The 15,584-nt window shown below is 35.9% G+C and overlaps 1 protein-coding gene across 2 annotated transcripts in view; it reads left to right on the top strand.

Moving 5' to 3' along the window:
- The window catches only part of LOC134537335 (lysosomal alpha-mannosidase-like), a 107,378-nt gene that overhangs the window by 60,346 nt on the left and 31,448 nt on the right, over positions 1-15,584 (top strand). For both annotated transcript variants that reach the window (XM_063377673.1, XM_063377663.1), the window contains 3 exons: positions 2,860-2,996; positions 3,079-3,212; positions 12,607-12,826. In XM_063377673.1, the coding sequence (XP_063233743.1) occupies positions 2,860-2,996; positions 3,079-3,212; positions 12,607-12,826 (491 nt within the window). The remainder of the gene's footprint in view (positions 1-2,859; positions 2,997-3,078; positions 3,213-12,606; positions 12,827-15,584) is intronic.

The following is a 15,584-nucleotide window of genomic DNA, read 5'->3' as shown; positions in this document are numbered from 1 at the left end:
TGCAAGAAAGAGGGGAAGGTTGGAATAAAGTGAACAATGAGGAATGGTGGAAGGATAGAGGAAGATGGAGGCATTTTACTTGACTGGCCCAGCCACAGGCTGAAAACAGTGGATGATGATGATTTAATATTCATTCAATTTTTAAACGTGTCATAGACTTTGGAGTCTCTAGTTCTATCCTGTGGAAGGCAATTTAATAACAACGTATAAATATTGTGTAAATAAATGTATAAAAATATATTTTTTTTAAATAATAAAAAATTAAAAATTATAAAAAAAATATTACGTCACTGCTTTTAACGTTCCAGGATTCCATTCCTGCCGATGACAATTAAAAAAATGACGGCTGACTCCTTATCACCTATACCAAGGCGCATATATATATGTATGTATGTATGTATATTCCCCCAATGTGAAGTTATGGAAGCAACACTGACCACCATTATTAAAGTGCTAGTGTATTCTTTCTTCAAATTTTACCCGCTAGAGCATATTCGTAGCATTCACCTGATTGTCATTTATCATAGCGTCCGCTATCATGTCGATCTTTCCTGTTGTCTCAAAAAACTTTGCAAACACCCATAAATTTTTAAAATGATAAAACATACTATTTTCATAAACTTGTATTCATCAATTGCGGTACTTGATTTGATCTCTGATGATTAAAAAAAGGTAACTTTAGAATTTAATAATAGAATTTAGTTGACAACTAAAATCAAATGTTCCACACTAGTTAATATTACAAGAAATATAACAAAAACGTTTTCAAACATTATTTATAAAAAATACTTAAAAGAAAACACAGTATTGCTTTTCGTGCGTAGTCAATTATTTATTTTCTAGATTATTCAATGGCTCCAATATTTATGCTCCAATGGCTGTACAGTACTGTTTTAAGTGGCTCAAATGTTTTAGCTCCATTGGCTCTTAAAAGTGCTACGATTTTCCACCAGGTCTATAGGGATCGTATTTTAACTTTTTCTCACTTTTCGTAGCCTGCAATTTTTTTGATTTTTGAATAATAATAATTTTTTTTACAGTTCGTTAGTTCTGGTAAGACACATAATTTTTTTCCTTCATATATTACTTTCACAAATACATACTTCTATTGAACTTTCAAAACAAAATTGCCATTCATCTATAGGTAAATTAAATATTATTTTCCTAAAGGTATTGGGACTATTGCACTTTACGATACCGTGCTAATACTGATGACGGCACCAATATGGCGTCGCTTACGACATTACCACCCCTACATTCTTACGGGACACGCACGGCAAATTAGGGGGTTTGGGGCGGGGAACTTTAATCCAACTTTTCACATATTTTGCTTTCTTCTTTTCAAGCCTATGCGGTATCGTAAACTACAATATAATCCCCCCCGCTGTATTGTATTTTACGATACCGATTTTTATTTTCCACCGAAATAATTCCTTTTTTCGTTACTTAATTTACCTTTATCTCGTATTGTTTCATCGTTCACTATTTAACTCTTCACAACGTGATTATGAAAACATTTTCTTTCCTCATATATAATTTATTTATTGTACAATTACGGTATCGCAAAATACAATAGACCGGGTAGGGGTGTATTGTCCTTCACGATAACACATAAAAAATTTTTGCGTCTATTTTCATTTAAACATTTTTCGGTATTGCAAAATACAATAGACCGGGTGGGACTATATTGTACTTCACGATACCGCATAAATATTTTTTTTTGTTTGTCTCATTTTCATTAAACTTTTTTTCAGTATCGCCAAATACAACAGACCGGATATTGCAGCATACAAAATCTTACATTGGCTTCGATCGAGAACAAAAAACTGAACGATGTTATTGACTTGGTTAGAGTAACTCTAGGAAACACGACTGCCATCTGTAGGTAAATTAGAGTAACATATATAAATATCGATTTTTCAGTCGACTGCCTGTACTTTCGGCCTAGTGCCTTTCGGCCGACAGCCTTTCGGCCTAGTGCCTGTCGGCCTACTGCCTTTCGGCCAAGTGCCTGTCGGTCTAGTGCCTTTCGGCCTAGTGCCTTTCGGCCTAGTGCCTGTCGGCCTAGTGCCTGTCGGCCTAGTGCCTTTCGGCCTAGTGCCTGTCGGCCTAGTGCCTGTCGGCCTAGTGCCTTTCGGCCTAGTGCCTGTCGGCCTAGTGCCTGTCGGCCTAGTGCCTGTCGGCCTAGTGCCTTTCGGCCTAGTGCCTTTCGGCCTAGTGCCTGTCGGCCTAGTGCCTGTTGCCAGAGTTAAGACAAATTTACAGCGAGATCAATTTTCAATTTTTCGGCCTAGTGCCTGTCGGCCTACTGCCTTTCGGCCTACTGCCTTTCGGCCTAGTGCCTGTTGGCCTAGTGCCTTTAGGCCTAGTGCCTGTCGGCCTAGTGCCTTTCGGCCTAGTGCCTGTCGGCCTAGTGCCTTTCGGCCTAGTGCCTTCGGCCTAGTGCCTTTCGGCCTAGTGATTTTCGGCCTACTGCCGCGGCCCCCATTGATCTATCGAAAATAAAATTTAAGTGTCCTAGCTTGAAAAGAATATTACTTGAAATTACCCCAGCAAAACTTACAAAATTTCATTTAATCTGAAATATTGTAGAAGTTAATAACGTCCTCGGTTCGCGTCTAGGTTGAATTGGTACTGAAAAATTGTTAGTTTATCCATTCACTATCAAATTGCCGAGCACACTGATTATTCACGCTACGGACAGGAACTGACTACATGGCAAACACCCAAATAAGTTTAAACATCAACCCCCACAATTAGGCTTACATTCACCATACTGGGTTTACTTTAAACCACCTGTAGGAGCTGTATCGTGTTTGGAGAGAAATTGCATTCCTAAGAAAATCATGTTTGAACTAGGATCTGATGCCGATTTGTTCACCGGAGCACTGTTTCATCACTACACCTCCCCTGACGGCTTCTGCTTCGACTCAACCTGCACGGATGACCCAATAATCGATGACGTCAATAGCCCAGAGTACAACGTACCAGATCAGGTGATTTAGTTAAATGGTTGCTATAACTGTTTGTACTGTTTTACTAAGTAAAAATTGTAATGCCTATATTTATCACTTTTAGCTGGCGCAATTTATTTCGCAAGTCCAAGAACAAGCTGATAGTTACAAAACTAACAATGTGATGCTGACCATGGGTGGCGACTTCAACTACCAGGAAGCACAACAAAACTACAAGAACATGGATAAACTAATCAGGTAATCTTAGACCGATATACCTTTAGCACAAAGGGGTTTGAAATTAATGGAAAAACTTATATTAATATTTGGCATGAAAAACTAAAGATGATAATCCACAAACAAATCTCACGGTATTTGCTACTACTTTACAACTAACGCAGTACTGCTAGTATAACTATGTGAAAAATTCCAATTGTTATGTGGAATTCAAGAAATTGAAGAATAATATAAAAATACTATGTGAAAAAAGTATAAATTAAAGTAAGTATGTACAGTAACTAATGACAGGAATATGGGTAAAGCTCTTATATATATATATATATATATATATATATATATAAAAAGTACGTCTGGGATAAATTGCATAACTTACTCGTGACAAAAAGGATCTGTGTGGTGATCCATAGTTGTATTAAATGTTTATGACCTGCTTTACGATTCGTAAGATTACATTCAAATCTTCTCTTAATCAAATTTTGTTACTAGGTTTGAAGTAGCGCGTTTCGTGGTTGGCATTAATCTTACTCAGTGAGATTATATCTTACCATAGATTTCATGAAACAGACATAAACCAAATATGCTTATTTTAACTCTGGATCACGAAAGGCATCACTTTCTGATGGCCAGTTCCTACCATTCTGCTCTTTGATCTGAGAACCAATGATCTTATTCCAGGAATGATCTAAGGATCATTTCTTTTAACGATGTGCCAACACATACTGGGACCCCACGATATTTGTTCGCGTGAATCGAACTCCATAGATTTACAACCTGTGACAACAGGCAGCAGCAGTGTCGAAATAATGTTAGGTGCATTTCTATTGGTGGGCTGGAACGATATGAATTGGCTACAATCGATTGTGACACGATGAACAAACGGTTGATTCGATTGAAATAAGATAGCAGCACATAAAGTCGCTGCCTCGTCTTTTGAATTTTCATAACATCTGAAAACCCATATGGATATTTCTGTGGTGCTAAGGCAGAACCCAATATGTCAAAAATCTTGAATTTTCAGGAGGCGAGTTTTAATCTTTGCAGCATTGCTGTAATTAAGGTGTAACTTCAATGAGCACCATATTAAGATGGATGAGTAACAAAAGGGTTTTATATTGTTGGAAATATAGATCATTCTGAAATTTACTAGACAAAGCGAACAATTACTGTTAGTTTGCATATCGTCCTCTGCCTTCTTTTGTTTGATACAAATACTGACTTATTGCTTAAATATGTGTTATGGTTAGCGACATACAGGTTTTTTCCTTATTTTAACTATCTTGATTATACCTACAACCGAATGAGCCTGCGCTTTTACTAGGATCTTTCAGTGATTGATTGTGTAAGTTTTTAAAGTAAGTTTATAGTAGGCTACACTAATACTTGAAGATATAATATATAATAAAATAAAATTTAGGTAAAAAGCATTTATTTACTGAAAAACCACATGAAAGAAAATCACTCATGTACTTCAATATCATTGTCTATTAACAAGGGTACTTTGACACTAACTTCTAGATTTACATAACCAATTGTAATACTCAGTGGCAACTTTAGGAAAAGTAATAAAAAGGGAACATCACTAGACATCTTCAATTTCACTGTCCACTACCACAGTTACTTTGCCACTCATTTCCAGATTTACAAGGCCAATTGTGACATTCAGCGGTAATATTAGAAACATGAAAATAAAGTAAACAAATCACTCGTATTCTTCTTCAGTATGATTGTCCATTACCTCAGATACTCTGCCACTCGTTTCTAGATTCATGTAAAATTGGTGACACTCGGTGTGAATCAGAGGAAGGAGGCTAAGTAGATCCTTCTTCTTGAGGGAATTGATGAGCAGTGGACCATCGTAGCATTTCGTTAACACCGGCGTTGGTTTCTTACCCCTCTTCAATCGCCGCAAGTCGAGCACTCGAAAGTTTTCTTAATCAAGTGAGGTTTTGAAGAATATTAGCCCGAAAGTCTTTTCGTACCTGATCCATTTCATTTCAAGCCAACTTACTTTTCTGCCTTCTGTGTCAGTAGTCCTAAGTGTCAAGTGTTCTTGAACAATTTTTGAAAATGACATAAAGTCCTCTGGTCTCATTTTATGCACTTGAAATGGCTTTTTGCCCCTTACAGTTTGAACAAACTGAAACCAGTCCCGGGGTACCATGATAGGTATGTCAGCATTATTTTTTGCCCTTTCAATGCGGGCATGATCTACGTCACATTCAAGGTGTGTGTGTCCTGGCATCAAAAACTTTTGATCAACACAATCAACATGGTTACTCTTGCTGACAAACAACATAAACATGCAGGCCATGTTAATATTTCTGTTTTGCCCCCCACATGTATCTGAGTAAGTTACCACATGGTTCACATTTTCGGGAAAGCTTTCAAGTTTCTTTAATACATAGAACGCGATGTCTTCAGAGCCCCTGTTTCCAATTGCTCCATGCCACATGTAGCAGTGTGTGGTACCTCCACCTGTCGTGCAGTCCCGGATTGTCAGGTTGTAAGTCGAAAGGAGGCGTTTGTAGAAAGAAACATTGGCTGAAGTGAAGGTGTGTCCAAGACCTGCTGTAAGTCGAATACCAAGACTCTCATGGTTGTGTCTTCATTTGCTTTGCTTTGTCGATATCCTTCGATTTGTAGCCTAAGTCAGCCATGTCCTTATGCTTGTTATGCTCCTGAATCAATCCTATCTTTACATTTTGGTCATTGGTTTTCTTGATTTTCAATATGTACGAGTCACATGTCTTACATGTATCAACATGTGGTTGTTTAAATGCGTAACCTGTTGATTTAAACACTTCCCTGAACAAATCGTATAATCCAGCATTTTTATTTTCCACCTTGTATTCACTATACAAAATTTTCATGTTTAAATGTCTTTGTAGGTACCTACTTCTTCTTTGAGTCTCTTCTTGAATAATGACTTTCATATTTGGGATACCTCTCTATGTGCTCCAACATAGCTTTCCGCTCTTCGATCTTCTTGTTTGTGGGCACATGCTGACTTCTTTTATCCTCAAGAGAAACAACCGGAACAGGAGAACCTCTTAATTTTTCCACCAAATAATTTACTTTGAATGTTGTCAGTCCATAAACAGATTGGTACATTTTTTTGCAGACAATTTCTCTACTTGTATCTACTTTCAAGGAATATTGAGCAGTGATTTGTCGGTTGTGCTTAATACCTGTTTTACTTCGATCTTTCCTTTCACAGCTTTTTTTGGAGATTGGTATACCTCCTGCAAATCTGGTTTTGTTCTTTTTTTGAACACTGATAAAAATTTTCGTGGAAAGCCTTTTGCTTTTCTTCATTTATTTTCACATATCATTTTTTACGGCAACAGTTACCAGCTGGCTGGAATTCTTTCTTCGGAATGACTTTGCCTTCTCTTGTCTTTGCCTCCTGTCCATGATCACGCAGTTCCTTCTGTTGTTTCCGCGTGTTAATCCTTCGTTTCTTCCGTGAACAAGTGCGTTGTTCTTCAATGATATTTGCTGTATTGTCTGCATTGTCTGTTCTCTTTTGTGTTGGTCTGTCACCTACCTCCATTTCTACAACGTCAGGAATGCTGTCTTCCGGTAATGCAATGTAGCTGTCAACAGCCACCGAATCATCCAAAGAGGAAAGGTTATTATGAATACAAACCATGTCCTCGTGCGACTCAGCATCAGTGACTGTGAAGTTCTAAAAAAAAAAAAACATAAAAAAACAGGAAGTTCTTATATACTGAATCAACAGTTTAGTGGTAACAAAGAATAATTAGTTGGCATCCACAGTATTCTAATATTTTGATGAGATGGACTTAACAAAATAATTTTGTGACTGTAATTAAAGTTTATAGAAAATGCTATTTTGTGGTGAAAAATAAAGGGGAATGCACATTAGGGTGGGGTTAGCATCCATCGAGTTGGCACCATTTTCATTGCAGACCGTAGGATGTCACCTTCCCTTAGCTATGACATTGAATGAGACCCTACAATGGAACAGCGCCGAATTGCAAGGGTGGAGGAAACGGAAGTTTTAGAGAAAACCCGCCGACCAGCGACATTGTCTGACATGAACATGCAACAATCCGTGTGTCACCTTCCGGGGATCTAACCCGGATCACCTTCGTAGGAGGCGAGTGGTCTAGCCACTCGAATACCCAGGGCCCATTTTGTGATATCAAGTATTATTTTGCAGATACGTTTTGCATTTTTCATCGTCTGCATTAATGAGTAATTCGAGATTGCTTAAAAAAACTGTTCAGTGGTGCAAAATAGAACATACTCTAAGTAAAATCAATTTTTCATTATTTTTAGTATTTAATGAAATTTTGTCAAAAATTCAAATAATTTCTGCTTTACGTTAACTGTAATCACTTGTATGTTGTTATTGTTAGCTTAGTAATTTGTAATTTGCTAAGTGTAAGTTGCCAGTTTGATGTCGCAAATTTACATTTATGCCTTAACTTGCCGGGGACTCGAACCCAGAATCTGTCACATGACAGGCTTGCGTGCTACGGAGGTCAACACTAACTTGATATTTTGATAACTGATGTGCAATATATCCATTGTTAATGATCTTCCTGGCTTTGAATGAAGGACGATCACTCATGTATTGAAACTTAAGGTCAACCTATCATGGAAGTAATTAAATATATTGTTAACCCCAAAAATTACTATAAAATGGCTTTCGCACGAGTTGAGTATGGAGCGATACTGAAATTTAAGGTCAGGAGAACCCCGTTTTTGCAACCACAGCACAAATTTTCTTATTTGGTAGAATGACAATAGCACAACACATCATTGAGTCAACAATTGCATTATTATGAAGAGTTTTGTAAGTATTTTACTTTCTATTGTAGCTTCTCTAAAAAAAGGGATGAAGCCTTCGATGAATTCACTAGTTTTCGTAACGGCTGTTTCTCTGCAAGCCTGCTCATCCTGGGATCCTCCTGCGCAAACAATATAGGTTTGGTTTTATAAAATGGCTATGTTACACTTATTATGTACGGTATTGAAGTAAAGATTGAAGTGCTACCTTGACAACATTCGAAAGTAGCCATCATATCCTGGGTTTCAGTTCCCTCAAATTCGTTGTTTGCACAATAGGTTGGCGTAAGCTGCATATCCATCGGCAGTGAAAGTGGCGACATGGTTTTCCAATTCATTAACATGGCATTCATTCATCAAATCTAAAAAGAAATGCATAGTACAATATAGTTTTGTCCCTTGCTAACAGGTTTTATATAAATAATCATAACTTGCATAAAACTTACTTACCCAAACTCATTTTGAGGAGCCTGGCACTCCTGCTACTACCATCCATTTTACACTGTTATGAGAAAACTGCTTCAAAATTAAGAGCTGACAAGAAAGACAACCAAGCGAGGGAAGACATCTGCGCGAAGTGGAGACGAGATAAGTCAGGATAATGATAGGCTGAGAAACAGCCAAATCCCAATAACTCTGACATATCGGATTTCACATATACACGCTTGTTGCGAAAGGATGCCAGAGTCCAATATGTCAAACATGTTGCGTTTTACCAACGATCAAATACAAATAAATTAACATATTGGAATTCTTTTTTACTTTAAAAACCGTTACAGAATATTTATTGAATATCTGGTTTTGCCATCGTAAAATTCCCCACATGATGTACATATTGGCATTAAAACCTAAAAATCGAATTTTTGTGACATATTGGGTTCTGCCTTAGCACCACAGATTTAAAAGTTTATACAGAACGAATCACTGGTACATATAAATAGGTTTTAAATATAAAAAATATATTTTCTACTTAATATGGAGTGTATTCATGAAAATATGAAAACATTAAACTAAAATAACAAACATTTCAAATATGGGTAATTCTGACGAGAAGAGGTTGTAACACTAGAATAAGTAACAATTTTGGAACTTGTATTATATATTATAGGAAATGTAAATAATGCCCTAATATTTACGTTTGATAAAATTAACATGAAAATACTGTGAAAATAACGGCCATATTTGCTCGCGCTGTTTCGATCAAAGATCATTGCTATGAACTGACCCGAGAGCCGGTACATATCGAAGTTTCCAATGATCTTCGTCAGCGCTCACAACGCAATGGTGAAACAGAAAACGTGGTCGAACAGCTTATGACTTGAGATCACGCCTGAACTCTAATGGTTCAGCTGACCATATTCCAGAGTAAATTTACGTTTTGGGAAGGAGCATATTCAATTCCCCTCATATAATTAAGCCTATTTTCCCTTCTTATCAATATAATATAGTACCTTAATTATTTATAACTAGCTGTACCCTGCCACGTTTCGCTGTGGCACATTGTGATTGAATATTTTTTTTTGTTTTTCCACTGTATGCGTAGATATAAAGACTATCTGGTTTTCCGACTTGGGAACACGCAACATACAGTTGTCCATGTAAAAAGCAATCCGCATCTAAATCTAAACCACACAATTCTAAAGATTGACCTTGAGCTTCATTGATTGTGATTGCAAATGCCAATCGAATTGGGAATTGCAATCTTTTAAATTGAAATGGTGTATCGGTCGGGATCATGGGTATTCGAGGAATGAGGACATATTCACCTTTGAAAGGCCCCGTTAAAATCGTTGCTTCCACTACGTTATTAATTAATCTCTTAACTGAAAGTCGCGTGCCGTTGCAGAGTTTTGGCTGATTAATATTCCGCAAGAGGGTAATTGGCACACATATTTTCAATTTAAGTATGTGTGGTGGTATCCCTGGCTGATCAAGTGATTTTAAAAATTCCGTAGAACATATTAATTAAATTTAAAATTTAAATAAAAGGTATAGGGTCTAAGGAGTTCAAAAAATGAATAGCCTAGAACCATCTACATGCAATCCCACATCAATTGGTGATAGACCCATACAAAACATAACCTCTACTTACGATTGATGCAATTGTTGTTATTGGCGATAGAACATATTAATTAAATTAAAAATTTAAAAAAATGTATAGGGTCTAAGGAGTTCAAAAAATGAATAGCCTAGAACCATCTACATGCAATCCCACATCAAGTGGTGATAGACCCATACAAAACATAACCTCTACTTACGATTTGGATAACGGCGCAGCTCAATCGAGACACGATCACACTAAAGTACCTCATTCATATTGTATATATAGTCCCATACCGGTAAGCTTAGTCATTTTTTAATTATTGCACCTCACAATAAAATCATTCTCATTGTATATTGCCATTTCCCGCTCGCTTCACTTGACATAGTTTTTTCCATTGCTAAGAGAAATCCTTTGGCATGGAGAAACGTTTCCATAACAGAAAATTTGTGTTTTTTGTTTTTATTGGTGAGAAAACACATTAATAAAATGGCGCAGTTACTTTTTCGCGGTTGCGGGTATGTTGCTGACGTGAAAAGTAGATAAAAACAATCCTTGATGCGGGTTGTATATAATGGTAAAATTTCAGCTCGATCGGTGCAGAACTTTTTGAGTTTTTGAAGCGTACACAAACCAACATAACATTTTTATAGATATAGATTATAATAGCAATATATAAGATATAAGCTATAAGATAAGAATTATTTAATTTTCAAATGTATTGTACGAAATGTATTTTTTAATTTAAACGTATTTTTATCAATAGAGTCGAAAGAATATACTTTCAAATTAAATAAAGTTTTTTATTCTTTCTTGAAATATATATATATATATATATATACATATTTGTGTAAATTATAGACGTCAAGGCACAATGGTCGAGTAGCCTGATGTGCTTGAACTTCGACATTATGGTACAGCATCGTAGAGCGTGGTCACAACTAAGTTGGGTGACCATGATATTTAGTTATAGAAACTTTTTTTTCCGACTTTTCCGGTGGATTTTCCCAAACTTTTATTTCATATAAACACTCTTCTGTTAAGATGCAATGTTCTGTAAAAATTGCAATCCAAACCATCGTATACTTTCCGAGTTTTGCGGCCAAATACATACGGAAGCTAAATTTTTATATATATAGATTACGTGCGATAAACAGTGACGCCTTTTTAATTAATTTATTAACGAAAAATTAAAATTTATAATTTATGCAGGGTTTTCCTTTACGTTTATATTTTTCTTTCATTTTGGTAGAGGAACATTATACACAAAATCAGCTTAATTTTTTATGATTATTTTTGAATTAATAATAACGTATAGAGAACACTTCAAAATTTTAAGGAAAAAAAGTTTTTTCTCGTAGTAACTGCCACTGAGTTATGTCCAGAAAGAGTGGAATAAACTTGATAGAAAAGGGATTATCACTTTATCTCTTGTTGGCTTTACGATAGTGGACGGATGCAACACGAGAGTATTCATTTGGGGTAACTTAACAGGGACACGCAACGCAACCGCATACGTAATAATATTCGATTTTTAAATTATTTTTACTTAAAACTGTAGGATATAAGAAATAGTGCTGAATCTTATCTGTATTATCCGATTTATAACATCAATACATAGAAATCCAATATTGCTAATGTACAGTTCCAAAAACATGACAATTATATTATCTCCAGGTAATAAATAATATATATGACGGAAAAAATTTACTTTCCTATCAGAAAAAATCTTTTAACAAATAAAATTTATTTTAAAATAAATAAGGGTCAACACATATTTAAATTCAAGCCTTTTTTTTGTAGGGAATATATATATATATATTTTTTTCATACTCAACTATAACTAATTTATAGGAATGGAAAATAAGCACAATCACTGCCTACCGATAGCATTATTCAATATTTATAGCGAAGATACATACAAATATTCTCAATGAAATTCAAACTAGAACCATTTAACAAAACTTTAAATACATATTAATCAAATACTTTACTACACTTGAGAATCTTTCTCATTGACTTCTCACACTAATTATTTGTGATTGGTTAAAAAATTTTTTTGTCATGTTGCACTCCTTTTATCACGCTGGTGACGCCATTATAAAACCAGCATCGTAACCCAAACTTAACCAATAGCTACGCATGTCTTGTAACTACAAATACCATGTCCAAAGCTTATGTTTAAATTTTTGTTGTTTTATCTATCAGGTAATTTTATTAAAACAAATATCGAGTCTTGTGTATTAACCACAAATCGTATTAAAGATTTTAAGTATAATTCCTCTATTCTACTTGCGTCTTATGATTTTTTTTTAACTAAACGACTTAATTTCGCTAATCTCATTAGCCATCAATGCAAAAAAGGTGAAGTTATTACGCCCAAATAATCAAATTATGATGGTTCAATATTTTTGCACACCTTGGGGTAAAAGTTATTCAGTAACTTGCAAGTGGTTCCCAGCCTTCTGTGGATTCGTGAGGACTCCCCCCCTCCCCGCCCACACACACACACACACAAAATTAAACTGTTTGAGCGTGTGGCACTGTCCTCAGGCTGGTGAACGCGATGCAGAAGAACGGCAGCAACCTTCACCTGATGTACTCGACGCCCTCTTGCTACCTGAAGGCTGTGCACGATGCCAACCTCACGCTGAGCGTCAAGTCTGACGACTTCTTTCCTTACGCCAGCGACGAGCACTCCTACTGGACGGGCTACTTCACGTCCAGGCCCACGCATAAGCGCTTCGAGCGGCTTGCCAACAACTTCCTGCAGGTGAGTAGAACCAGCATTGGCTAACTTTCAAGCCAATCTTAGCTGGTAAGTACAGTTCTATTTTTTTTTCATGTTTTACCGTCTCCTTTAAGATACTAATCATTTGTCTTTAACTAAATAGTTGTACTCTGACAGGTGTACTTCCATCATATTAAAACCCAATTTTTGAGCGTAATTTGTAGATATACGCAATTTTTTTTGGTGTACACCTAACATAAAAATTTAGAATTATTTTAGAATGCAATGATGGCTTAATTTAATTTTTTCTTACATTTGTATGTGTTTTTTTTTTTCGGTTAAGTTGCTCTTGGAACTCATTAACACACACGTGTAGACCAAATTTATCATGTATTATGTGCTGAAGATAAAACGATAGCAAGAGTGGAGTAAACGAGGGTTAAATTTGTTATAATTTTTTTAACAAATTTATAATGGCACTTCTTATGTTAAATAGATTTCTAACCAGAAACCAGACGCGTACGTACCTACGAACAACATGAAGGTTCTTCTGTAAGTTTTCTGCAGACGAGAGAACACTTAAACTGTCATTTTAAACTTTTAATGAAGTATAAATTTCTCATTTTAACAGAGATAGGAAGTCTCTTGAGAGTTTATCTACGCTGACTGGAGTACAAATTCCGTGAAAAAGACGGTAACACAAAATAAGTAAAAAAGGATGTTTATTGGTATGTACCTACTATAATTATATATATGCGTATGTGAAAAAATAAACATCATAATTTATTGCAAACTGTGTCCCCTAAAACTGCTGTCATTGTCTGCATTACGTTATTGAAGACTAACTGATGTGCCCATACGTCGGTACGGAAAGTTACAGGTGGAACACTTCCTCACTGTCATTATGCATGACTGGGGCGAAATATTCATAGAGATGTTACGTTGACGACGTACTAGAGATACCGGATATTCGGCTGGCTCGTAATGCTATTTCTTCTGAGTTCGAGTCACACGTATGATCCCCGACGCTGCCGGCTGATATTGGTCGTTGACGTTCGGGTGCGGGTGGACTTCTACAAGTCAATCAAATTACTAAAACGTCAGATTAAAAAAAAGCTCTCCAATTTTGGAAATATTTTTAAATCAGCAATGACATCCACAAATTTAATGTATCTCCTTTGTGCCAAAAGCAAATATCTCGTGGCGGAGCAGGCAAAAATGCAGGTCTGAATCCCGTTACCATAACTTTCTAGAAAATATTTAGGTTAGGTTTTATTGTTTATTTGTAGTTTTCAAGTGCATATGAATAATTATTTACATTACTGTATGTAAGTTCAAATGATATTAACTGATACTCAAATCAATTTAGAGAAGACAAAACCGAGGCCGTCAGATATAATAGGCCGTGGCTGTTTTCTAGGTAACATTGCACTTTTAGTTTCACCTGCCATCTTTAATTTTGACATCATGTCCGCCATCTTGTGTCTGATGTCACAATCACTTGATTGATACTGACATTGCGGCCGCCATCTTGTTTTTGTCTGCTGTATACCTTCATATTGTATGACATCAAGCCTAACATATAGGTTTTTCTTGTTCTGATGGAGACCGCCATCTTTGATTTTGGTGTTTGTTTCTAGAGAACACCAGCATCGCTCTGTCTCATGCACATAAGGTCGATGTTCAATTGCCTACCAGAGCTGTTATGGTCCTTATCGAACATATAAAATTTATTTTTTATACCAAATACATTGCAAGCACTGTGATTCGAACCATGCCAGATCTGGGCTCTGGCTTGGAAAACATACGTCTTTAATCGCACGGCCATCTTGACATTTACAGTGAGAATTAAATAAGTTATATAGAAAATAACACACATATTCTGACTTATAAATTTTTTTAACTCCTAGGAATAATGTTCAAAACCAGATCGCCAAGGAAAAAACCTTTACCATTTTGAAAATCCGTATTTTATATACTAGAAAGACAAGAAAAGTTGTAAAATTATATAATTACAAAATTAAAAAAATTTAATTAAAAAACGAACTTACGACTTGGTGTCCTCGGTTCAAACACGTAACAGCAAAGAATGGCGATTGATCCTTCCTTAACAAAAGCTACCAGCAGTCTGACGTCCCAACACTAATATCAAGGAATATATTTTGGCATCTCGTATGACATCACGTCGGCCATATTGGATCCGCCATATTTTTATCGTCTGCTGGAGATCGCTATCTGAAATTCTGACATCACATCCACCATCTTGTTCTCAATAATGTCACCTAGTGCACACATTGCCTGCTAGATAGCACGGCCGCAATATTGTTTTAATTTTTTTTCGTGCTATATTTGAGTAGTATTTATTGCTATGGTGCCTGACATCTTATCGGCTTCTTTGGACATATTTTTGGATATTCGTAATAATTAACTTAAAAATTAGGAAAAAAATTTGAAATTAAATTGAAATAAAATTTGACATTTTTGCCTATTTGTTTCCATTTTCTGACTTTATAAAATCAGAACTAATTATATAGTTGTTCTTTGAATTCTACTCTGCCTTGCATATATTAAGGATGCGTCAGAGCCCAAACGTTAATAAAAAGATCTAACCTCAAACACGCGACGTAAAAAGTTGTTGTGGACAACAGGTCCAATATAGGTAAACCTAAAGAAAAACATAAAAATAATTCAAACATAAAATTGGACCCTGGAGCCTTTTTGCTAGTTATATATTTTCTAAATGAGTCCACCAACACACAATTCATTTATTCTAACCCTCTACAAATCACCCTATTATTTT

Source organism: Bacillus rossius, chromosome 1 (genome assembly GCF_032445375.1).
Source record: "Bacillus rossius redtenbacheri isolate Brsri chromosome 1, Brsri_v3, whole genome shotgun sequence".
Taxonomy (NCBI): domain Eukaryota; kingdom Metazoa; phylum Arthropoda; class Insecta; order Phasmatodea; family Bacillidae; genus Bacillus; species Bacillus rossius.
The sequence above is the reverse complement of the archived record's forward strand: the minus strand, read 5'-3'. Positions and strand labels throughout refer to the sequence as shown.